The following is a 24,253-nucleotide window of genomic DNA, read 5'->3' on the forward strand; positions in this document are numbered from 1 at the left end:
GAGTAAAACTGACGACACTCTGTTCATAGTCTGGTCAGACTAAATGGACCGTTTCTCACGTACAGTATATGTAGAGAAATCGATTGTGTGACCCTACCCTTACAAAGACATAAGCTGTACATGGGGGTATGAACACCACTATTTGCCTTTTGCACTGAAAGTTTGCTGGATTTATTTTCAGGCACCATATTGCTTTTCCAGATGTACAAGTACAGTAGAAACTTCCAAGACGTGACTCTAAAAGGTGTAGTTTCCAAAGTAGAGCATTTATCTAATGTACAATCATAAGTTTTAGGCTGGGTTCCCATTGCGTTATGGGACCGCGTTAAACGGACAGCGTTGCACGGCGAAATTAACGCCGTGCAACGCATCCGTTAACGCGCCCATTCACGCTAATGGGAACGCGCTACACTAGCGCGTGCCATGTTTGGCACGCGCTAGCGACGCGCCGGAGATTCCTGGCGCGCCGCGGACGCTGCTTGCAGCGTCCGAGGCGCGCCCCCTGTCCGTTCCCCGCTCCCGCAGATCGGGGATCTGCGAGAGCGGGGACGTTACCGCGACCCCGAACGCGGCCCCATAAAAAACATTGCGTTAGTGCAATCCGCTAGCGCTAAACGGATTGCACTAACGCAATGTGACCCTAGCCTTACTGGTAGTCACATTTACAATGTGAGGTTATTTTTGGTGAGCAGTCTTTATCTTCTTCACTATCCACAAGAGGAGCACAAGGCCCCAAAATGTCACAATCACTGCAGCATCTATGAGGGTGTACCTGTCAGATGATGCGGGATGTTAGGAAAAATCTGCTTGTCGTGGAAAATTTTCTGGGCCACCATTTTAAAACTGACCTGAGGTATAAGAGACTAGCATCCCCCTATGGGTGACAATCCAGCAGTGATCAGCTGGACACTATAGCTAACAACTTGCTGCATCAGCCATGATCAGTGTTGGCAACAACCATGGCTGTTTAAACCCTTAAATACTGTATCAATAGTGACTACAGCATCTAGATGGTTAACAGAGTGTGGGGGCACCCTGTTTAACCCAATCAGCACCCAGACATCTTGGTTGTGTGGTACTGATGTTTGCTATAGCAATTAATGGCCAAATAATGGCCTTAGAGTCAGCCGGCTACAGTTGCATGTTCAGAAGCTAAAAACATTTAGGTGGCAATAATAATTTTTTTCATTCCGTTCATGTCATTTTGTATTAATTCCTGAAATGCAGGAAAATACCTGAAAACAATTTTGAACACGTTGAAGGGCGCCATTTTTAAAATGTTGTCACTTTTGGGGGTTTCCAATATATAGGACCCCCAAAGCAATTTCAAACTGAATAGGCTCCTAAAACAATAGTTTTGTAAATTTCCTTAAACAAAATGAAAATTTACTGCTACATATTTAAACCTTCTAAAATGTTAGCAAATGAAAACCACATATTACAAATGGTGCTGCTGTAAAACAGAAATGAGGGAAATTGTATTTATTAATGTTTTTGTGTGGTATGACTATCTGGATTAAAGGGATAATCATTCAAAGTTTGCAAATTGCTAATGCTTTTAAAATGTAAAATTTCTGATATCTTTATAAACACTAAACATATCAACCTAAATGTACCATCATCATAAAATATAATGTGTCACGAAAAAAAATTACAAAATCAATGGGATATATTGAAACATTCCAGAGTTATTACTACTGTGATTCAGTGAGGGGGATCATGTGTGGGGGATGATATATATCCCCCAGGCTGCGCATAGAAGCATACTGAGGCCGCTGAAGTGCATTGCAGTCACAGTCATAGCTGTGATTGCAGTACAAAATAAAATTAAGTATGGACCTGGTCAAGTTATTTAGCCACGGCAATGTTTAGGAAAACATTTTTGGAGTGAACTACGGGATAGTAGTGGGGTTGTATGCTCTCTCCAGCCGGGTCTTACAAGTGGCCCATGGCCACAGATTCCATTTAAAAACACTGTAGCAAATGGTTGGGTGTGTCAGTGTTGGTTTGCAAACTGCAGAGCAGGTGGGTGTGCTACATCCAGCTTATATGTGAAGTAACACGGATCAAGCGAAGCCAAAACACCTGCCACCCTTCAGCGTGACATGGTGGAGCAGTCACCCAAGGCAACCGGTTTCGATACGGACTGTCTTGAGGCCCCGGCTGCAATCCGGAGGGTACCATTTGTTTTCCTTTTGTGAGTTACTTTGGACTTTAAAGACATTATGCTTTGAACTTTCCTGTTGTCTCCGCCTATCTATTGCACTGCACCAACCCTGCGACATTACACTACATAAAGTGACATGTCAGATTTAAAAATTTGGCCCGGTAATTAAGTTAACCATCATTTTTGTATTTTTCTATTACAATAGCAGTAAAAAAACTTTTGTTTTGGCAGATTGACATAATTAAGTAATATTTTATAATGGCACAATTTTATTTTACATATAATGTGCTGGAAAACGAATTCCTTATTTTTGAGTGGAATGAAAAAATACAGCAGTTCCTGCATGGTTTCTTGGGTTTTGTTTTTACAGTGTCCAATATCAGTGGCATGTTAAATTTATCCCGTAGTTCAGTGCGCCTATGTGGATATTCAATTTATACTTTTTAATATTGTAAGGGTTTCTTTGATACCTTAAAGGGAATCTGTCCCCCCACCCTGCTGGGACATTTATGACCTATTAATATGGGCATATAGGTAATAGAATTGTTACACTAGTCCTACCTGTATGCCTCATATTAATGGGTCTTGTTGTGGAGAAATGTTATATTCTTTCTTTATGTCATTGATTTCTTCCTGGCTTTGGGGAACACGGTGCTGTAATAAATCCCTGCCTCCTCTCGTCATTACAATACTACCCCCCTCCCATCAGCGTCAGTTGACTAAAAGTTCCCTACCATTTCTTGTCTATCCTCAGTTAACTTTTTTTTCCACATCTGATGAGCTTTTGTTTGAAATTCCCATTCCCACCAAGGAAGTTTAAAATCGAAATGTGTTCACTGGCAATCACTTGTACTATGCCATCATTAATGATGGTTGTGACCTGCTCTGCCCTCCTTTGACGTTCATACTGCTCAGTGTGTTCTATCAGTGCGCTCAGCTCCGAAGCCACTCTCAACACTGGCAAGGAGAGAGAACACAGAGTATGCATTGGAGTAGACAACAGGCGCATGTTCAGAGTGTTCTCTCTCCTGAGCATGCATTGTCTATCTGTGTGCGCTGCTTTGGAGCCTCTCTGAATGCCGACAAAAAAAGAGAGAACACATTGAGCAGGTGTTGCTTATTCCGACACATACTCAACTTGTTCTCTCTTGTTACCACTGTTCTGTCAGTGCGTTCTGCTCTGAAGTCTCTCTGAATACACCAAAGAGAGAATACATTGGGGTAGAGGTATAAAACTTTAAACCGATGCAAAAGCTTTAAAAAGTGGCAAAACTTGAGTTGCACAAAACATTTGCTAATTTTGCCATTTTTACAAAAACAAAAGAAAAAAAGTGGTTAGCACTCACCAAACCCGATGCTATAAAAAGTCTTTATTTTGACATGGACATGGACAGGGAGAACATGATGTCTGGAGGATGACAGCTGTTTCGCGCTACATGCCGATTCGGGATCTGTGGAAGCGCATGTAGCGCGAAACAGCTGTCATCCTCCAGACATCATGTTCTCCCTGTCCATGTCCATGTCAAAATAAAGACTTTTTATAGCATCGGGTTTGGTGAGTGCTAACCACTTTTTTTCTTTTGCTTTTGAATTATATATCTTTTTGGTTGAGCACCCCTTATGCCCATGCATTGAGTAGGAGGTATAGGGGCTGGTACAGCATATTGTAGCACGCCGATAGGTGATCGCGAATGACAGCAGTGCGGGTATACTTTGTTTCTTCTTTTTTTGGACTTTGCCATTTTTACGCCAGTTAGAATCAGCTCTTCCGAAATGGGAGGGCTGAGGAAGAGCTGTAGCATCACCACATTCACCCATCAAATTCATCAAAAGCGATGGCATTTTGTATGAAACAAATGCTAGAAATGCTACTCCTATTACATTTCTGGCATGGCACACAACACTCCAGAATAGGCATCAAATTCATTAATTGGTATGCGCCTTTTAATAAATTTGGTACCTTCTTCTCCAGTTAGACTGGCGAAGCATGAGCGTGTGCTACACCAGTCTTGATGACTCAGCCACAATCAGCAAGCATTGCAATAGACAACCAGCGTAGTTCTCTCTCCTGAGTATGCATTGGTTGTCTGTTAGTGTGCTTTTCTTTGAAGCCAGTCTAAATACTGGCAAAAAGAAAGAACATAAGGACTCAAATGTGTTTGCTTTTCTTGCTGGAGTTCAGAGAGGTTTCAAAGCAAAGTGCACGGACAGAATACAGGCAAGGAGAGAGACCACTGAGCAGTAGGAAAGTCAGAGGAGAGCAGAACAGACTAACCCCATCGCTAATGACATTCAGTTTCAATGAAGAGGTGTTGAAACATGCAGGAGAGAGGAACATTAGAGAACAAAAACAGGTCACCAAGTGACCGTCAGTGAGGACGCTCAGTTTGAGACTCCCATATGAACGGTGGGAGTTTCAAAAGAAGATTCATCGGAAGTGAAGGAAAAAAAATAAACTGGACATAAAGCTAGAAAGGGAATTTTAAACAAGTGCCAATAAGAAAAATGCTAAATTTTTAAAGAAAGTGTAAAAACTAACATTTAAAAGCTAAGCATTTAGTTTATCCCCTTAACAACCGTCGATACAACTTTTAACAGCAGCAGTTGGGGGGGGGGGCTTATTAGTCAGCGCTGCTTTTTAATGGCACAGAGAAATAAGTGTATAGCGCCCCCCAGCGTCGGAAAATATTTGGGTAGGTTTTTACCGTCCCCAGTCAAGTGATCGCCGCTATTCACTGAATAACGTCGATCACAAAAAAAGTATGATTTTTCATTCATTTCTCTCTCTTCTGCATACCAGAGGAGAGAGTAATGGGGTCCTCCGAGCTCCCCCAGTACCTCCACCACTGCAGGATCCTCCTGCTCTGTCCCACGGTCATCCACATTATCTTCCTAGAAGAAAATGGCAGGCACCTGCGCAGTGCGCCCGCCGACATCTGCCGGATGGTACCCGACAACAATAGATTTTTCCTATTGGTTCATTTTGATTATTGTGATAGACGCTATCATAGTGATCAAAATAGAAAAAATAGTAAATCAAACCTCCCTTTGCCACCCCCTTAGTTAGATAAAAATAATAAAATACCGTATATACTCGAGTATAAGCTGACCCGAGTATAAGCCGACCCCCCTAATTTTGCCACAAAAAACTGGGAAAACGTATTGACTCGAGTATAAGCCTAGGGTAGGAAATGCAGCAGCTACCGGTAAATTTCAAAAATAAAAATAGATGTTCCATACCGTTCATTATTGCCCCATAGATGCTCCATATACAACTGTGCTATATAGAATGCTCTGCACCGTTCATTATGGCCCCATAGATGCTCCACATAAAGCTGTGCCATATGGAATGCTCTATACCGTTCATTATGGCCCCATAGATGCTCCATAGAAAGCTGTGCCCCATATATATTGCTCTGCACCGTTGATTATGGCCCCATAGATGCTCCTTATAAAGCTGTGCCCCATATATATTGCTCTGCACCGTTGATTATGGCCCCAAATGTTAGGAGTCGAGTTTCCTCTGCTGCACAGGGGGAATCTCGATCCGTCTCCGCTGCGGTCTCCCATTCTCCTCCAGCCGCAGTGGAGTCTGCTCAGCAGGGACGTCGATCCCAGCGTCTCGCTCAGTCTGACTCTGTGTGAAGAGTTGCTGCTGCTTTTCCTGCTTCTGCCATTAAGGCCAGTGCTGGGCAGCAGCGAGTGGACGTTTCTGGATCTAAGTCCTTGTTTGCACGCACTGAGCATGCCCAGGGCAAGTTCTCCTGTTGGAGATCGAGGGTCACATGCTCAGGTGCTGCAGCACATCCCATTGGTCCTTTTGGCAGGTCTTGGAAGGGCAAAAGTTCTGTAGCCACTTCCTGTGCTGCAACTATATAAACTGCGCATGACCGCACGGCCATGCGCTAGTATTGTCTTGTAAATATGTGTGTGTGTTGTGAGTGAAAGTCGCTCTTTAAATAACCCTCCCTATTGAATCTCTGTTCGCGGAAGGTGTATGTTTGCTAATCTAGCGCCCGACTTATCCAACAGCACGAAACACACATTGCAGCGTCCTCTTGCTGTGTCCGCCTGTACGGCGCCGTGCGCTTGCCTTGCGCTTTCCATGCCCAAGCCAGTGTGGTTGGTGGCGTCCGTCAGTGCGGCATTGCTCGCACTCCTGTGCATTCATATATTTATATTTAGTTACCTTACACACCCAGTTGCGGTGTAGTGCCAGCGAGGGTCTAATCGAACTTCAATCTCAGTTGGGGTTAAGTACGCTGACTACTCGCTCGCGCTTTAGGTGCGGTACCGCGGTCCTGTGACGCAACGGGATTGCTCCCTTCACGCTGGGTGAGGTTGAACCCACGTGTATATACTGTACTTTAGTGTACCGCCATATAGCCTGTATTTACTAGCAGCAGGTTTTCACCTGCACGGTGGACCCCGGACTGCGAACGCATCTATATCACCTTTCTTGGTGCGTTCCGCCAGTCCTAACACCATAGATGCTCCTTATAAAGCTGTGCCTTACATATAATGCTCTGCACCATTGATTATGGCCCCATAGATGCTCCTTATAAAGCTGTGCCCCATATATATATTGCTCTGCACCGTTGATTATGGCCCCATAGATGCTCCTTATAAAGCTGTGCCCCATATATATTGCTCTGCACCATTGATTATGGCCCCATAGATGCTCCTTATAAAGCTGTGCCCCATATATAATGCTCTGCACCGTTGATTATGGCCCCATAGATGCTCCATATATAATGCTGTGCCATTTAGAATGCTGCTGGTGCTGCAATAAAAAAAAATATATCACATACTCACCTCTCTTGCTCAGGATGTCAGCGCTTTCAATATTTACCTGCTCCTCGTGCGGCTCCGTCTCCAGCACTGACGCTCAGCAGAGGGCACGCACTGACTACATCACCGCGCTCTCTAACCTGAGCGTCACTGCTAGAGGACGCTGCAGACGGAGCCGCACCGGAGCGAGCAGCAGGGAAATATAGCGCAGCGATGCGCTCCCCGTATACTTACCTGCTCCTGGCGCAGTCCCTGCAGTCCCTGGCTTCCCCGGCGCTGCAGCTTCTTCCTGTAATTGAGCGGTCACAGTTACTGATCATTTACAGCAATGAATATGCGGCTCCTCCCCTATGGGAGGTGGAGCCGCCTATTCATTTCTGTAATGAGCGGTGCCATGTGACCACTCAGTACAGGAAGAATCTGCAGCGCTGGGGAAGCCAGGGACTGCAGGGACCGCGCCAGGAGCAGGTAAGTATAACTACACAGCCCCCGCTCCCCTGCCGACCCCCGGGTATATGACTCGAGTATAAGCCGAGAGGGGAACTTTCAGCCCCAAAAAATGGGTTGAAAATCTCGGCTTATACTCGAGTATATACGGTACATTTTTTTTTTTTTCCATTTTTTGTAGTTAGTATTGGGGCTAGGGTTAGTGTCAGGGCTGGGGTTAGGGTTTGTTGGGCTTACAGTTGTGGTGTTGGTATTAGAGTTGTGGTGCTGGGGTTAGGGCTGCGATGTTAGGGTTAAGTGTGTGTTGGGGTTATCTTTGTGTTAGGGTTGGAATTAGAATTGGGGAGTTTCCACTGCAAACGCGACATGGTACCCGCCATTGATTCCAGACAATTTTGCATTCAAAAAGTCAAAAGGTGCTCCCTCCCTTCTCAGACCTGCCATGCACACAAACAATGGCTTTCTCCCACATACGGGGTATTGGCGTACTCAGGAGAAATTTCACAACAAATTTTGTAGTCCATTTTCTCCTGATACCCTTGTGAAAATAAAAAGTTTGAGTCTAAAGTAAACTTTTTCTAATTTCTTTTTTCCTTCCACATTGCTTTAGTTCTCCTGAAGCACCTGAAGGTTTAATAAACTTCTTGAATGTAGTTTTGTGCATCTTGAGTGGTGCAGTTTTTAGAATAGTCTCAGTTTTGGGTATTTTCTGTTATATTGACCTCTCAAAGTTACTTCAAATGTGAGGTGGGCCCTAAAAAAAATAGTTTTGTTACTTTTGTTGGAAAAATGAGAAATCACTGGTCAACTTTTAACCGTTATAACGTCGTAACAAAAAATTATGTTTCCAAAATTATGCTGATGTAAAGATGACGTGTGGGAAATGTTGTCATTAACTATTTTGTGTGACGCGACTCTCTGATTTAAGGGCACAAAAATTATAAGTTTGAAAATTGCTACATTTTCTAAATTTATTACAAAGTTCTCTTTTTTTTCATAAATAAACGCAGGTCATATTGAAGAAATTTTACCACTATCATTAAGTACAATATATCACGAAAAATCTGTGGAATCCGTTGAAGCATTCCAGAGCTATAACCTCATAAAGTGACAGTGGTCAGAATTGTAAAAATTGGCTTGGTCATTAAGTTCAAAATTGGCTCAGTCACTAAGGGCTTAAGGCTGGCACCTATTAACCAGAAGTGAATCAACACTGACAAATTACAGGACTTTGTAGGGCAAAGTGCCCCTCTGCAGGCCTGTGTTTGAACTGCTTATGCGCAAGATTTGCAGCGATCTGTGGATGACGTAGAATGTGTCGCCCGCATCAATTAAAGGGAATCTGTCACCTCATTTTGGCCCTATAAACTGCGGCCACCGCCATTAGGGGCTTATCTACAGCATTCTGTAATGCTGTAGATAAGCCCCCGATGTAACCTGAAAGATAAGAAAAACAAGGTCCTCTTCCGTCTGTTTGTCACGGAAATCCCGTGTCGCTGATTGGTCACGGCCGGCAGTGCGCGACCAATCAGCGACAGGCACAGTCCGGCGATGCGACGTGCAGACTCAACAACGCTAGCGTTGTTTGCGCCGCACAACGGGTGCAGCGGATGCAGATTTTCATCGCATCCGCTGCCCCATTGTGAGGTGTGGGGAGGTGGGGGCAGAGTTCCGGCCGCGCATGCGCTGTCGGAAAAAGCGGTCCGTCGGCAGCAAAAAACGTTACATGTAACGTTTTTTGCTCCCCGCGGTCCGCCACAACACGGCGCAACCGTTTCACGATGGTTGCGACGTGTGTCAATGCATCGAAATGCATCGCTAATGTTAATCTATGGGGCAAAAACGCATCCTGCAAACAACTTTGCAGGATGCGTTATTTCCCCTAAACGACGCATTGCGACGTATTGAAAACAACGCTAGTGTGAAAGTAGCCTTAGGGTTTCTGCACACATTGTGACTTTGTCCTGTTATTGTTGCGCTTTTTCTGTACACATTTGTCACAAAACACAAGGGATTTCCTAGTACCAGAAAAGTGAATGAGTATCCTGAAGTTTGTGCACACATTGCTTATTTCCTAGCAGAGGTTTTAAATCTGCAACATGGCAATTATTTCAGAATTTTTGCTGCACATTTCACCGATAACTAATGAATGAGAAAAACACATGCAAAAAAAAACCTTCAAAACAGTATGTATTTTAAGCTGGGCTTTTTCTGCCAAAACATAATTTGAAGCGGATTTGCAGCAGATTTTTCTGCTGCAAATACTGAAAGTGTGCACATACCCTGAGGGTCCTATTTCAAATTCTTCCTCCAGCAAACTATCTGTCTGTAATCACCCCTAGTAGTAACAATATGAAGCCCTTATAGCTAGTCGTAACAATAAAGTGCCTCTCCAGCTAGTGACTGTTGCATACCAGCCTATCTACTCTCCCTGCTGCATCTTCTTAAAGGGGTTATCCAAAACACACATTTATTTAATTATTTATTTTAATCATAAATCTTATTTTAATCTTAAATATCTTCTTTCTAATATACTTTAATTTAAAAAATCCCTATTGTTCCCTCACTACGCCATCTAACTTTTTTCTTTGTTTTTTCACCCTACTTCCTGTTTGATGACACCTTATTTGAGAATCCCCTCTGCATGCTGGGATACCCAAATAAGATGTCATCAGGGGCAGAGGTTGAGGTCACTGCCGCAGCCTCTGCTGCCACCCTGAAATGAAGTGTCATCAGTGACGTCCATTTCAGGGGTTGTGCTAGTCACTGCTCGACTGAGTATGAGTTGGTTGTCAATTCTGACGTATGCACAGTGGAATCTCAGATGAAAAGTGATGAGCTGGCAAGAGAGTGCACTGTCAGTGCTCATATAAGGGGAGAACAGAGATCAGCACCCCTGACAAATCACATCAATTGCAGGGGTGGGGCTGGTCTCTGCTTACCAAGTTCTCTCCTTACAATGCGCACCAACAGTGAGCTCTCTTGACAGCTTATCAATTCTTAGCGCTGGCTAATCACTGTTCATCAGAGCTGGCTAGGGAGTGCACTGTCACTATGCATTATTAGGAACATCACACAGTGACAAGATCCTACTGAGCATATGTTAGAATTGACAACCAATACACCCTCAATAGAGAAGCATCCAGAGCGGCCCCTGAAATGGGCGTCACTGATGATGCTTCGTTTCAGGTTGGGGTTGGGGGGAGCCTGCAGAATCACTACAGCATCTGCCCTCTGATGACTACTCCTTTGAGTATCCCATCATGCACTTGGGATTCTCAAAAGAAAGGTCAAACAGGAAGCAGATAAAAAAAATAAAAATAAAACAGAGTAATGAGTGAAAGATAGGGACTTTTTATATTATATTAGATTATAATATTAGAAAAGAAATTAGATTATCACATTAAATAGATAGACATTTAGGATTAAAATAAATGTTACAATGTTACCTTCGGACCACCTCATTAAGTACAACACTTGATAAAACTAGAGTTACAATTTAGGGCTTGTTTACTTCTTGTGTTCTTTTTTCCCTTGCATATATTTTACCATGGGGGAAAAAAATCAGTATTTTCCAGTGCCAGCAAAGTTAATGAGATTTTTTTAATTCTCATGCTCACGCTGCTTTTTTTTTCTTGACGAACTGAACCATTAGGCTATGTGCACACGTTGCGGATTTTGATGCATTTCCACAGTGTTTTTGGACACGCAGAAATGTAGCAAGTCTGCAGTGTAGTGCACAACCAGTGTTAAGTCAATGGGAAATTGAGAATTGGTGTGCACATGCAGTGGAAAAATATGCACGGATTTGCAGCGTTTTATTTTCTGCACCATATCAATTCTTTTTGCGGATCTGCAGCGTTTCTGCACCCATTGACTTACATTGAGCCAGGAAAATCCGCAGCAAAACTGCAGGTTTAAAAAGATCTGTGGTTTTGCTGCGGAGTTGCGTGCGAGAAATGCTGCAGATCGGGAGGAGGAAGAGTGTGTGGGCGGAGACTGTGTGTGTGGAGAGAAGATGTGCGTGTCTGTGTGTATCTGTGTGTGTCTGCGGGGCTGTGTGTGTGTGCGGGTCTGTATGTAGGCAGGCATCGTCCGATGGGACTATTAGTCCCATCCGGCTATGCCTGCTACAGTGACAGCTGGCCGGACGATGGGACAGTAATCTCATTATCTGGCTACTGTGTTCAAGTGTAAAAAAAAAAAAACACATACACACATACAGTACATACTCACCACACAGCTAATCCCCGTCGCCCTCGATCACCTGTAAAAAAGATAGAATAATAAACCGACAGTATACTCCCTGTTCTGACGTAATCCATTTAATAACGAGTGTCCCACGACAATCTCCTGTGGAGAGCAGTCACATCGGCAGATGTGATCACTCTCCAGGGGCTCCAGTGATACACTGAAGGCAAATATCCTTCCGCAGTGTATCACTCCGCCGTCAGAGGTCAATTGATTTCAAGTTGTCACTTGTGGCACCGCTGCATGGGAAAATTCTCACGTAGCAGTGCCGTAAAGTGAGAGCATGACCTCATTGAACAATCAGTGATAAAACTGTAGCCATTGTCTCCTGTCAGTGTATCACTGGAGGCCCTGTACAGCAGTCACATCTCCTGATGTGACTGCTCTATACGGGAGATCGTCGTGGGACACTCGTTATTTAGGATTATGTTGGACCAGGGAGTATTTGTGTTGGTTTATTTATTTTTTTTTTTACAGGTGATCGAGGGCGTCGAATGGATTAGCAGAATAATAAAGATGGCAAACTGTGTTTAGTGTTTTATTTAATTAACATACTTTATTCTGGCTGTGTCTTTATTTAACCCTTTCATAACTATAGGATTAGTAATGGATAGGTGTCTTATTGACACCTCTCCATTACTAAGCTGGCTTGATGTCACCTTACAATACAAAGGTGACATCATCCCCACAAACATTACCCCATATGCCACTGCTACAGGGCAGTGGGAAGAGAGGCTAAGTGCAGGAGTTGGCGCATCTTAGTGATACGCCATTTCTGGGGCGGCTGTGGGCTGGTGTTTATAGCTGGGGGGGCAATATCCATGGCCCCTTCCTAGGCTATTAATATCAGCCCGCAGCTGTCTTCATAGCCTTTTCTGACTATTAATTATAGGGGTACCCTATTTTAATAGCCAGTAAAGACTACATATACAGCTGCGGGCTGATATTCATAGCCTGGGAAGATCCATGGGTATTAACCCCTTCCTAGGCTATAAACATCGGCCCCCAGTCACTGGCTTTCCCTCTCTGGCACAGAAAATTGCACGGTAACACGCGCCTTTTTTAAATTAAACAAATATTGCGTTTAAGGCCGGTGTCACACTTGCGAGAAACTCGCACAAGTCTCGCACCTCAATACCCGGCACTGCCTCCGGCACTCGGGACCGGAGTGTGCGGCTGCATGTATTTCTATGCAGCTGAACACTCCGGTCCGAGTGTCGGCGACAGTGCCAGGTACTAAGGTGCTAGACTCGTGCGAGTTTCTCGCAAGTGTGACCCCTACCTAACGCAGATTTTGTGTGTGTGTGTGTCTTTATTGAACTCTTTGTGTACCATTTATAGATATATCTAACTATCCATCTATCTATAGATATATCTATCTATCTATCTATAGATATATAGAGAAAAAGAGCACAGCAGCACTATGCATGAATCCAGGCCATGTGAAAACACAGAAAAACATTAAAAACATTCAATTTTGATTTTACTACTCAAAAAAAAAAAAAATTCTATTTTTTTTAACTTACGGTTATGAATGAAAAATGAAGGTTCTTAGTTCACAAACGAGCCAATTCATGTATGCCCATCATAGTGCTGCTGTGCTCTTTTTCTCTATATAATGTAGTCTGACAGCGTGCACTTGTTCACATTAGGAGATGCTGGTCAGGTTTTTCTGTATATTTATCTATAGATATATCTATCTATCGATATACTGTATCTATCTATTGATCTATCTATAGATATATCTATCTATTTATCTATAGATACGTCTATCTATAGATATAGATAGATGGATGGATGGATGGATAGATAGATATATCTGTCTACTTATTTCTCTACATTTCAGTTCACTCGTTGTGTATGACCTATTCTAATGTATAATGTTCTTCTGTCAACAAACTGTCATGTCAACTATGGAATTCCTTTATGATTTTTATGATTTAAGTTGTGCTGCTGTGATACCATAATTTCCCACGGGATCAATAAAGTGTATCGTATCGTATCGTATCGTATCGTATCGTATCTATAGATGGATAGATAGATAGATAGATAGATAGATAGATCTCAACGTGTGCCTTAAATAGGATATCTGCTTGAAGCTGGATCAAGGTAAACGTTGATGTTTCCCTCTATGAACTTTCAATACAAATTAAACGTCATCTATTGATTTCAGTAGGCGCCATGTAATTTTCCATCTTTTCTTTAGTGCCAGAGTATAATGAACTACTAAATAAAACAGAATAAAGAGCACTGGAATGTAGAGTTTGATCAATTCAATTTTTTTCTTTGCCCCATGGTGATGAACGATAGATCCGATGCAGTAGTTGGAGGTTAACAACTGTGAAAGGTTCCTCTAAAAAGTCCTCAGAAATTGTATTTATTGCATAGGAATATTGACAGATTACCACATACAATGCCAAATATAGGGGGGAATAATGATAATAATAATAACAAAAAAACCATTATACACTACTTTCCTAGTGTTCTGTAAAGGAATATAATAAATAGTAATCACAATAACACAAAAAAAAATCAACAATAGAATAAAAAGGACTGAAAGTGTTAATATAGATCATAAAATGCCATAAAGTAGCAGAGAGAACATGCACTATAAAAGTGAGGACCTCACTGAAGAGAAAATAGGGCATTGCGTTACATGTTGACATTTAAAATGTCTCTGGTGTTTTCAGATATGGTCTCGTAAACTGTCAACTGTTAAAGATTTATGACGCACACTATCTCTTTGATTTGGTAGCAGAAAGCTTCTGAAAATCAAGACCTTCTTGGTAATAAAGGGATGAAACATCAGTGCTTCCAGTTAGTCCACAGTGCTAAAAAGTAGTGATGAGCGAATAGCATTGTTGCTCGGGTGATCTCCGAGTATTTTGACATGCTCGGAGATTTAGTTTTCGTAGCCTCAGCTGCTTGATTTACGGATGCTGGACAGCCTGAATACATGTGGGAATTCCCTAAGGGTACCGTCACACAGTGGCACTTTGGTCGCTAGGACGGCAGCATCCGTGACGTTCCAGCAATATCCTTACGATCTCGCTGTGTCTGACACGCTACTGCGATCAGGGACCCCGCTGAGAATCGTACGTCATAGTAGATCGTTTGAAATGTTATTTCGTCGCTGGATCTCCCGCTGACATCGCTGAATCGGCGTGTGTGACGCCGATTCAGCGATGTCTTCACTGGTAACCAGGGTAAACATCGGGTTACTAAGCGCAGGGCCGCGCTTAGTAACCCGATATTTACCCTGGTTACCAGTGTAAATGTAAAAAAAAAAACACTACATACTTACATTCCCGGTGTCTGGTCATGTCCCTCGCCTTCAGCTTCCCACACTGACTGGTGAGCGCCGGCCAGCCGTAAAGTACAGCGGTGACGTCACCGCTCTGCTTTCCAGCTGTCCGGCGCTCACTGTCAGTGCAGAGAAGCACAGCGCCGAGGGACGCGACAGGAATGTAAGTATGTAGTGTTTGTTTTTTTTACGTTTACGCTGGTAACCAGGGTAAACATCGGGTTACTAAGCGCGGCCCTGCGCTTAGTAACCCGATGTTTACCCTGGTTACCGGGGACTTCGGGATCGTTGGTCGCTGGAGAGCTGTCTGTGTGACAGCTCTCCAGCGACCAAACAGCGACGCTGCAGCGATCAACATCGTTGTCGTATCGCTGCAGCATCGTTTTAGTGTGACGGTACCATAACAAACAGGCATTCCTCACATGTATTCAGCCTGGCTAGCAGCCGTAAATCATGCAGCTGAGTTGTGGAAAACTAAATCTCCGAGCATGTCAAAATACTCGGAGATCATCCGAGCATGCTCGGGAAAACCTGAGCAACGAATATACTCGCTCATCACAAGAATAAGTCAATGAAAAACTGGCTACGTTATCATTTACGAGGTTCCATACACCTTCTTGTTGAACCAAAAATTATGTAAGTGGTAATAAAAATGTTAAACACATTTTCACAACCTACTGTTACAGTGTTCTCACCCCACAGGCCCATTTCACCAGATTCATCAAGATAATTGTTCATGCTGGTCTTGTAAAGAACTCTTGACAGTCAGACACTCCTGATTCATGATGCGCCATTTGCCTCTTCAAGAATCAAGAGCGTTGGACGAGTGGCATGAACCTTTGTGTTCACCTTGCCCCAAATCCTACTCTAGTTACTGCTGGAGTAAAGTTTATGGCATAGGGAATGCTGCTGCTTGTCAAGAATTTGAGGAGCGGCAGTTGCCATTATGTTGGAGCTGGACGAAAATGCCAAAAGTGTCAAAATTTTAGTGCAGCTTTGAGAATAGAAACTTAAGGCATAAAAGGTTTTGAGGCATAAAAAGTTAGATGAATCAGATCCATTCTGTTTTGATGCTTATTTCTCACATGCCATAAAAATCGCACATAAGAATGTTGAGCAATAACTGTGTCTACAATATTCTGACAATTTTTAAAAAAAGTTGGAAACAGGAAGGCACGATTCATTTAAGGTTAAACGTGTTGTCCACTACTAGGAGAACCTCTTCTTAAACGTAATGTTCAGTCCCGATAAAATAGTGAAGCCTATACTCACCTCATGTGCTGGCTCCATTTCCACAGTGTTGGCAGTCGTTCTCCCTGGGTCTGTGATGTGGTGTTGCGACAAGTGATGCCGGTGCCCAATCAGGCTGGCTGGCGTCACTGTCCCTGTCTTCGTACGAACTAAACAGGGTGGCAGCTCATTCCGGAGTTCCTTTTCAAGTTCAGTTTGTCCAAAGGCGGAGACAGTGACAACAGCGCCTATTGGGTGCCAGGAATCATGTGTTATTTCACCACATCACAGCCCTGGGAGGCGAGTATAGGCTTTACTATTTTATCGGGGCCGAACAGTTAGTGTAAGAACAAGTTGTCCTAGTAGTGGACAACCCATTTAAGCTACTTGAAAAATTTACGCTCTGTCATCATGCAACACAGCTATATTTAACTTACTAGCTGCTTGAGATAGGGCATGCTTTTAATGGCTGTCCACTTTAGAAAACCAAATGTATGGAGGGGTTAATTTGTTCAGGACCCTCTTCCTCTCATGCTAACAACTTGTCCTGTATTAGGCCTCATTCAAACATCAGTATTTTGCATCAGTTTTTGTATACCAAAGCCAAGAGTGAAAATTACAGAGAAAAACCATAATTGAAAGATTGACACTAGTGATGGGTAGTGATGAGCAAGTGTACTCGGTACTCGGGTTTTCCGAGCATGCTCTGGTGTTCTCCGATTATTTTGGGCGTGCTCGTAGATTTTGTTTGAGTAACCGCAGATGCATGATTTGCAGCTGCTGGACAGCCTGAATACATGTGGGGACTCCCTAACAAACAGGCAATCCCAGCATGTGTTCAGGTTGTATAACAGCAGCAAATCATGCAGCTGCGGGGACTCAAACACAATCTACGAGCACACCGAAAATACTCAGAGAACACCCGAGCGTGCTCGGAAAGCTAAAGTAATGAGCACACTCACTCATTCACGTGTTTGAATGATGTCTTATCAGATCACGCCTGGGTGTTATCAAAGCATCTGGGAGTGCTCAAATATTATATTTGAGTCCCTGCGGCTACATGATTTGCGGCTGCTAGACAGACACAACACATGGGGATTGCGTAACAAACAGGCAACCTCCACATGTGTTGAGGTTGTCCTACAGCCGCAAATCATGTAGCTGCAGGGACTCAAATATAATATAAGAGCGAGCACTCCCGGATGGTCGGATAACACCCGAGTGTGCTCAATTAAGACATTATCCGAGCACGTTCACTCATCACCAATTGATAACTGTTCAGCATTTTGGAAATATTCCTAGTTTTGGCATACAAATATTGCTAAAAAGTACTGATGTGTGATTGAGGCCTTAGGCCGGCGTCACACTAGCGAGTTTTACGGACGTATAAGAGGTGCAGAAAATACGGATTGCATGCGGTACAATGATTCTCTATGGCCCAGCTCCTATCTGCCGTATTTTACTGATCCGTATTATACGGTCTTCTACGGCCGTAGAAAATCGCAGCATGCTACGTTTGTCACCGTATTGCGCAAAAAAATCACCAATGAAAGTCTATGGGGGTGAGAAAATTACGGATTACACACGGACCAGCAGTGTGACTTGCGAGAAATACGCAGCGGTGTTCTATAGAAAAGCCAGCAATTCAGTGCGGTGTACAGTAAAATCACACTGACAGGTTAGAATAGAATAGCTAAGATAAATGTCTACACATAGTATAGGGATATATAACTATATATATATATATATATATATATATATATGTCAGTGAGGCACATATATGTATATATATTAATATTTCATTCAGCGCTAGACAGGAAAAAAGCCGTTAATTCAATTGCCGGCTTTTCCTATCTCCTTCTCAAACCCGACATGATATGAGACATGATTTACATACAGTAAACCATCTCATATCCCTTTTTTTTTTTTTGCATATTCCACACTACTAATGTTAGTAGTGTGTATGTGCAAAATTGGGGCTTTTTTGAACTTTTCAGAATATTTTCCCAGGCTCGAGTTCATATGAGGACATCCAGCAGAGGGCGCATCACCGCAACTCGAGGTAACTACAGGTCATTCACCTACATTCCATTCATTCGCCAGGTTTTTACAGGCAGGGGCGGCTGCATTAGCAGGCTTCTGCTTGTAAAATTAGTTAACCCTTTCAGATGGATTTACACCGTGGGACAAGACTGATCATCGGAAGGTATGGAATATTGTTGTTTATTTTGTTTACATTTGTTTCAGGTGACAAGGGTCTTCAGGTGGATTACCAGTATAATAAAATATTACAACAACCTGTGTATTTATTTCATTAAAATACTTTGGAATAATGTGTGTGTGTTTTTTTAACCATTTCATACAATTGGATTAATAATGGATAGGTGTCATAATTGACGCCTCTCCATTATTAATCTGGCTTAATGTCACCTTACAATAGCAGGTTGACATTAACCCTTCATTACCCCATATCCCACCACTACACGGCAATGGGAAGAGAGTGGCCAAATGCCAGAATAGGCGCATCTTCCAGATGTGCCTTCTCCGGGGTGGCTGGGGGCAGAAGTTTTTAGCCAGGGGGGCCAATAACCATTGACCCTCTCCAGGCTATTAATATGTGCCCTCAGTCACTGGCTTTACCATTCTGGCGGAGAAAATAGCGCGGGAGCCCACGCCAATTTTTTTCCGCGATTTAACCCTTTAATTTAATAGCTAGAGCGCCCAAATTTTGCACATACACACTACTAACATTAGTAGTGTGGAATATGCAAAAAAAAGGGATATGAGATGGTTTACTGTATGTAAACCATGTCTCATATCATGTCGGGTTTGGGAAGGAGATAGGAAAAGCCGGCAATTGAATTACCGAACATGGATCCATTGTATGTCCATATGTCGGTTTTGCAAGCCTGCGAGAAAATCTCGCAGTACGGATGCCATATGGATTACATACGGAGGATGCCATGCGCAAAATACGCTGACACACCCTGCCTACGGATGACATACGGATCACTATTTTGGGGACTTTTCTGTGTATTACGGCTGTAAATAACGAACCGTATTTTCATACGCTGAGTGTGACGCCGGCCTTACACAGACAAAACGGTGATTTGAATGGGCACTGGGCGATGTTTAATTTTCCCTTTGGTTTTCCCACAGATTAATAACTGGGGGATTCAGCATCTTGACACCCTGTGATCAGCTTACTGTCAATGAACCCATTTAAGAAGTAGAGATTGCTGCAAGTGGGCTACCCTAATAAGTAGAGTAGTTACATTTTCAGTCTTTGCTTTGAATTAGGTACCTTCACACTGAGCGACGCTGCAGCGATACCGACAACGATGTCGATCGCTGCAGCGTCGCTGTGTGGTCGCTGGAGAGCTGTCACACAGACAGCTCTCCAGCGACCAACGATCCCGAGGTCCCCGGTAACCGGGGTAAACATCGGGTTACTAAGCGCAGGGCTGCGCTTAGTAACCCGATGTTTACCCTGGTTACCAGCGTAAACGTTAAAAAAACAAACACTACATACTTACCTTCAGCTGTCTGTCCTCCGGCCCTCTGCTTTCCTCTGCACTGTTAGTGCCGGTCAGCCGGAAAGCACAGCGGTGACGTCACCGCTGTGCTTTCCGGCTGGCCGGCGCTGACACAGGATGCAGGAGGAGAGCAGAGAAGCACAGCGCCGGGGACAGACAGCTGAAGGTAAGTATGTAGTGTTTGTTTTTTTAACGTTTACGCTGGTAACCAGGGTAAACATCGGGTTACTAAGCCGATGTTTACCCTGGTTACCAGTGAAGACATCGCTGGATCGGCGTCACACACGCCGATCCAGCGATGTCAGCGGGAGATCCAGCGACAAAATAAAGTTCTGGACTTTCGTCAGCGACCAACGATCTCCCAGCAGGGGCCTGATCGTTGGTCGCTGTCACACATAACGATTTACTTAACGATATCGTTGCTACGTCACAAAAAGCAACGATATCTTTAACGATATCGTTATGTGTGACGGTACCTTTAGACTTTGCATATATTCATCTTTGAATGCCATTTTATAATTTGCATACAAAAGGTAATGTAAATAAATGTTTAAGAATTTTGTAAATGGCTTGTGTCATGCACACACTTCTCCGCACATGGCCTAGGGTTTCATGGATCACTCCGTTTGGCTCACTCTCACATGCCAACGTCTTCTCATTATTTAACCATTTTTGATATGCCCGGTCCTGAACTCAAGTTTCCAGGATGGCCTATTTTGTGTAATACAAGTAAAAGGCCTGTAACGGAACCGTGGTCTAATATGGAGGCAAGTACACTACATATTAAATATCATGTGTTCTTCAAAACCCCCTACCTATACCCTATAGTAAATGGGAGATGTCCAATTTGGCTATAAAGGACCATCTGCTCAGCTTTGTAGCTGGACTCACAAGGCGGAGGTGTCAGGAATAACATTCTCTGTAGTCTCAGGGACAGCCCCCTCCATTCTCATTGCAGGTCAGGAAGCCATCAGTAACTAAGGCTACTTTCACATTTCCGTTTTTTTTAATCCGTCACAATGAGCCGTTTTGGGAAAAAAACACATCCTGCAAATTTGCCCACAGGATGCGTTTTTTTCCCATAGACTTGTATTACCGACGGATCGCGACGTATGGCCACACGTTGTGTGGATGCGTTGGGTTTTGGCGGACCGTCGTCACAGAAAAACGTTCAAGGGAACGTTTTTCCGTACATCGCATCCAATGTTTCAGACTGCGCATGCCCAGCAGGAAATATCGCTCTCACGATCTTTCCTCACCCTGCAGTCTGACGGAAATGTGAAAGCACACACTTCCGTCGGTACGTCGCGCCGACGCTTCGTGATGGCCCCGTACCGACGGAAATGTGAAAGAAGCCTAAGAGTTCATGGATGCTATGACCCTTCGTGCAGTGTTAACCATGAGAATGGAATGGCAGACAATCTAATGCCATGTTAGGCTACGTTCACACTAGCGTTCGGCTAGTGTGCGTCGCGCTAGCGTCGGGCGACGCAGCGGCGACGCACGCGTCATGCGCCCCTATGTTTAACATGGGGGACGCATGCGTTTTTCCTTGTTGCGTTTTCCGACACGTGCGTCGGACCAAGAAAACGTAACAAGTTGCATTTTTCTTGCGTCCGATTTTCGTCAAAAAACGACGCACGCGTCGAAAAACGCAGCGTTTTTGCGTGCGTTTGCACGCGTTTTTCGGTGCGTTGTGCGTCGCGTCGCCGACGCAGCGGCGCACAACGCTAGTGTGAACGTAGCCTTACAGATCTTATAACTTACTTACATCTTGCATTACTTATTTTACACTGATCCTGGGTAACATCTTGCAATATTCAGAGCAGTCGTCAGAATTCTTCATATTTCAGATGTGAAACCTCATTCCTTTCTGGCTCATCTTCATTTCACAGTTTGTTCTGGTATCTTACATGTTGAGATTAGCCATCATTTATACCAAGTACAGTACAATAATCTGATATCAAGAAACCAGACAAATTTATAATCTGTGACTTAAGTGCATCAAACATAAATAGCGCAAATTTTGAAAAAGAAATACTGCATAAAATATGAAGCACAATAATCAATAATTTTTAGACCTGAAATAAATGGCATTTTTTGTGTACCGCCAATCACAGGAACACAGAGATAGTATTGTAGCATTGTTGACAATATATGCAAGACATATGTATGTGTTAATGTATTTTATTTTGATGAAGCTTCCAAACTACTTCAATAAAGAAAACAAAAGCCTTACTTTTCTGTAGACAATCATGTTAGGAGTGTTGTCCTCTGGGTCTGTAACTCCGACGACACTTGCATCAGAAGACTGAGCCATCATTGAGATTTTTTAATGACACTGAAATAAAATACAGAGCATACAGTGAATCTCCTTGGTAAATAAAACAGAGTAAATTGATGATTTTGTGCTTTGTTAAAGAAATAAACTACGTAAGCAGATCTGTCTGAATGCTAAACTTTTAACTTGTCAGTCCGATCACGTACACTGATTCTTTTTCTGCCTGAAGCATGTGCAGAGGTGACCATGTAGGCAAATGAACGGAACTGACTCCCTGGTGTTATTATTTTTGTGTACAATTTTTATTAACCTATCACTTTGCCATTAATGACCTATTTACGAATAATTGAGAAATACAATAAAGGTGCAGTAATGTCTCTATGACCTTGCATGAAATGAAGCAATGCAGGATGTACAATATTTTGTTTTATTTGTTTGTTTATTGAACATTAAGAGATTGTAACTTTTCACGAATAAATCTAAAAAAAAACAGTCAATAAAAATAAAAAAAACTTTGAAACAGAAACCTTGTCAGTAAGGGTATGTGCACACATTGCAGATTTGGGTGCAGAATTTTCTGCACAAAATCTGCATCTCCTGGCAGAAAACACAGGTACAGATTTGATGCGTTTTTCTTGCGAATTTTGTGCGTTTTTCCAGTGGATTTAGGCTATGTGCACACATTGCGGATTAGGCTTAGGAATTTCTGGTGCGGATTCTGCCTCTCCTGGCACAAAATGCACCTGCGGATTTGTCTCGTTTTTTGTGCGTTTTTGCTGCGGTTTTCTTGCGGATTTGCTGCGTTTTTTACCCCTGCGGTTTGACATGCTAATTCTTTTAAACCGCAGCGTTTCCGCAGCGGATTTTCCGCAAAGTGTGCACAGCATTTTTTTTTCTCATTGATTTACATTGTACTGTAAATCAATTGCAGATCTGCAGCGTTTCTGCATTGCAAAGAAAGCTGCGCGTGCACGTACCCTAACTGCGGATTCAGTGCAGATTTCTATAATGGAATGAGTGCAGAAACGCTGCAGATCCGCACAAAAGAAGTGACATGCGCCTTCTTTCAATCCGCTGCGTTTTCCGTGCCGAATTTTCCGCACCATTAGCATAGCATTTTTTTTTCTTATTGATTTACATTGTACTGTAAATCACTTTGCGGATCTGCCGCGTTCCTGCTCAGAAAAAAACACTGCGGTTCCACAGTACATCTGTAACATGTGCACATAGCCTAAAAGGAAAAGGTATGGGATATTGTTGTTTTTTTATTTTAACTTTGTTTCAGGTGACAAGGGTCTTCAATTGGATTGAGAGTATAATAAAATATTACAACACCCTGTTCTATTTATTTCAATAAAATACATTTTTCCTAATGTGTGTGTGTTTTATTAACCATTTACTACTATTGGATTAATAATAAATAGGTGTCTTATTGATGCCTCTCCATTATTAATCTGGCTTAATGTCACTTTACATTAGCAAGGTGACATTAACCCTTTATTACCCCATATCCTACGGCTACTCGGGAATGGGAAGAGAGAGGCTAAGTGCCAGAATAGGTGCATCTTCCAGATGTGCCTTTTCTGGGGTGGCTGGGGCAGATGTTTTTAGCCAGGGGGGCCAATACCATGGTCCTTCTTCAGGCTATTAATATCTGCCCTCAGTCACTGGCTTTCCCACTCTGGTGGAAAAAAATTGCACGGGAGCCCACACCAATTTTTTCCGTGATTTAACCCTTTATTTTAACAGCTAGAGCCCCCAAATTTTGCACACAGACACTTCTAACATTAACATTCTAACATGTCTCATATCCAGTCGGGTTTGGGAAGGAGATAGCAAAAGCCGGCAATTGAATTACCGGCTTTTCTGCTATCTAGCGCTGTATGAAATATAAATATATATCTCCCTATACTATGTGTAGACATTTATTTGATCTATTCTATTCTAACCTGTCAGTGTGATTTTACTGTACACCGCACTGAATTGCCGGCTTTTCTAGAGAACACCGCTGCGTATTTCTCGCAAGTCACACTGATGGTCCGTGTGTAATCCGTATTTTTCTCGCCCCCATAGACTTTCATTGGCGGATTTTTTGCGCAACACGCTGACAAGCGCAGCATGCTGCAATTTTCTACACCCGTAAAATACAGCTGCGAAATATACGGCAGATAGGAACTGCCCCATAGAGAATCATTGGTCGATGTGCAATGCATAGTTTTTGCGCCTCTCATACGTCCATAAAACTC

The 24,253-nt window shown here is 43.1% G+C and overlaps 1 protein-coding gene across 4 annotated transcripts in view; it reads right to left on the reverse strand.

The window, feature by feature from the left end:
- RGS6 (regulator of G protein signaling 6) overlaps positions 1 to 24,253 on the reverse strand; it is a 696,740-nt gene that overhangs the window by 569,676 nt on the left and 102,811 nt on the right. For all 4 annotated transcript variants that reach the window (XM_069731343.1, XM_069731326.1, XM_069731352.1 and 1 more), the window contains one exon: positions 21,966 to 22,067. In XM_069731343.1, the coding sequence (XP_069587444.1) occupies positions 21,966 to 22,049 (84 nt within the window). In that variant the 5' untranslated portion in view covers positions 22,050 to 22,067. The remainder of the gene's footprint in view (positions 1 to 21,965; positions 22,068 to 24,253) is intronic.

Source organism: Ranitomeya imitator, chromosome 1 (assembly GCF_032444005.1).
Source record: "Ranitomeya imitator isolate aRanImi1 chromosome 1, aRanImi1.pri, whole genome shotgun sequence".
Classification (NCBI taxonomy): Eukaryota; Metazoa; Chordata; class Amphibia; order Anura; family Dendrobatidae; genus Ranitomeya; species Ranitomeya imitator.